This window comes from Eurypyga helias, unplaced genomic scaffold, assembly GCF_000690775.1.
Source record: "Eurypyga helias isolate BGI_N326 unplaced genomic scaffold, ASM69077v1 scaffold38044, whole genome shotgun sequence".
Lineage (NCBI taxonomy): Eukaryota > Metazoa > Chordata > Aves > Eurypygiformes > Eurypygidae > Eurypyga > Eurypyga helias.
This window is the reverse complement of record NW_010248779.1, coordinates 319-1,787: the sequence shown is the minus strand read 5'-3', so window position 1 is coordinate 1,787 and position 1,469 is coordinate 319. Positions and strand designations below refer to the sequence as shown.

The 1,469-nt window shown below is 60.0% G+C and overlaps 1 protein-coding gene across 1 annotated transcript in view; it reads right to left on the bottom strand.

Moving 5' to 3' along the window:
• VPS37D (vacuolar protein sorting 37 homolog D (S. cerevisiae)) overlaps positions 1 to 1,213 on the bottom strand; it is a gene marked incomplete at its 5' end in the record, with an annotated part of 2,501 nt that extends 1,288 nt beyond the window's left edge. Inside the window, 3 exons of the mRNA XM_010151176.1 lie at positions 329 to 463; positions 627 to 709; positions 1,042 to 1,213. Coding sequence (XP_010149478.1) covers positions 329 to 463; positions 627 to 709; positions 1,042 to 1,213 — 390 coding nt within the window. The remainder of the gene's footprint in view (positions 1 to 328; positions 464 to 626; positions 710 to 1,041) is intronic.
• Positions 1,214 to 1,469: the final 256 nt, after the last annotated feature.

Sequence of the window (1,469 nt, the reverse complement as noted above, 5' to 3'; positions counted from 1 at the left end):
GGTGTTGCAGCCGCTGCTGCTTGCGAAAGGGCTGGGGGCTGAGCAGGGAGAGGTGTCTGATGAGGCACAGGGGTGAAACCGGGCTGGGGATTTCAGAGGAGGGAGATGCTGGCTGGTGTCCCAGGGCTGGGAGATGGTGTCTGGGGGGTGCAGCTGGCATGGCAAAGGGCACAACGGCCTCCGACGGGATAAGAAAGGCAGGCACAAAGCCGTAGGAGAGATCAAAGGCTTTGGGGGCTACTCCACTCTGCAACGGGGCAAGGCGAGCTGGTGCTGGGCTAGCCAGGGCACCTGGACACCCCACTGGGCCCACAGGGTCCCAGCCCACCTGGTTCTTCAGCAGCAGCTCCTGCAGTTTTTCCAGCTGCGTCCGGCAGACATGGGAGCGCGTGCGACTCTGGCAGAAAGACTCCAGAAAGGAATCGAGGGGCAGGTCCTGGTCCAGGAACTGTTCTATCTGTGCCTGTGGGATGGGCAGTGGGACAGTATCAAGCCAAGAGAGCTGTGGGACCATGGACGGAGCCCAGATAGCTAAGCACCCCTGGACTCCTCTTCACAGGGCACAGAGAAGAATCTGGGGTCCAGGCAAGGAAGGGGCAGCAACACATGGGTCTCACTTGACTCACCTCTGACTCTGCCTCAGAGGCATCGAGTTTGGCTTGGAGCTGGCCCAGGGCACTCTGTGGGCTCCACTTCTCCAGGTACACCTCTGTGTTGGGAGGGGATGGAGCTGCCAACAACCTCCCCCAGATGCCCTCACTGTTGGGGGCTGTGGTCTTTCCCACCCCCAAGCATCAGCTCTCCTCCCCTGAATTTAAACACCCTCAAACACATCCCTGGAGCCACCTGCACACTGAGGCCTGCATTCCACCATGGTACCGGTCTCAGCCAAGGGTTGGTTGTGTCACAGGCAGCATCACCCCCCACTGCTCCTGATCACGGCAGGGCCGTTTCCCTGGTGCAGGTTCAAGGATGCCCAGCCCACCCAGACCCTCGTATTTACATGGTAACTCTGGCCATGCTGGACTCTGCCCCACTCACCCAGGCGCTGCTGCTTGTCCCAACATGCCTCTTGTATCTCCCGCAGCTCCTGGTACTTGATGGCTAAGGAAGCCTTCCCATCCTCAAGCCGTGGGCGCAGGGACAGGTTCACCCTGGCCAGGGTGCAGTTTGAAGCCAAACACATCTCCCGCTCCAGCTGCAAACTCTGAAACTGTGGGAAGGAGAACGGGTGTGTGTCAGCATTGAGTTAAGTGGGCAGAACCAGTCAGAACTAATAGCCTGCTGGGAGGGGGTTCGGATCAAACCCTCTCCTCCTGCACCACCCCCATCCCTCTGGTCTGCTTGGAAAGGGTGTGTGTCCCAGGAGGGATGCAGCAGCTGGACTTGGGCTACCCACGACACAGGGAAGCTTACCCTGACCGTGGCAAGCCTCGCAGCAGGCTGCCCAGCCTCCTTTGCCGAGGAAA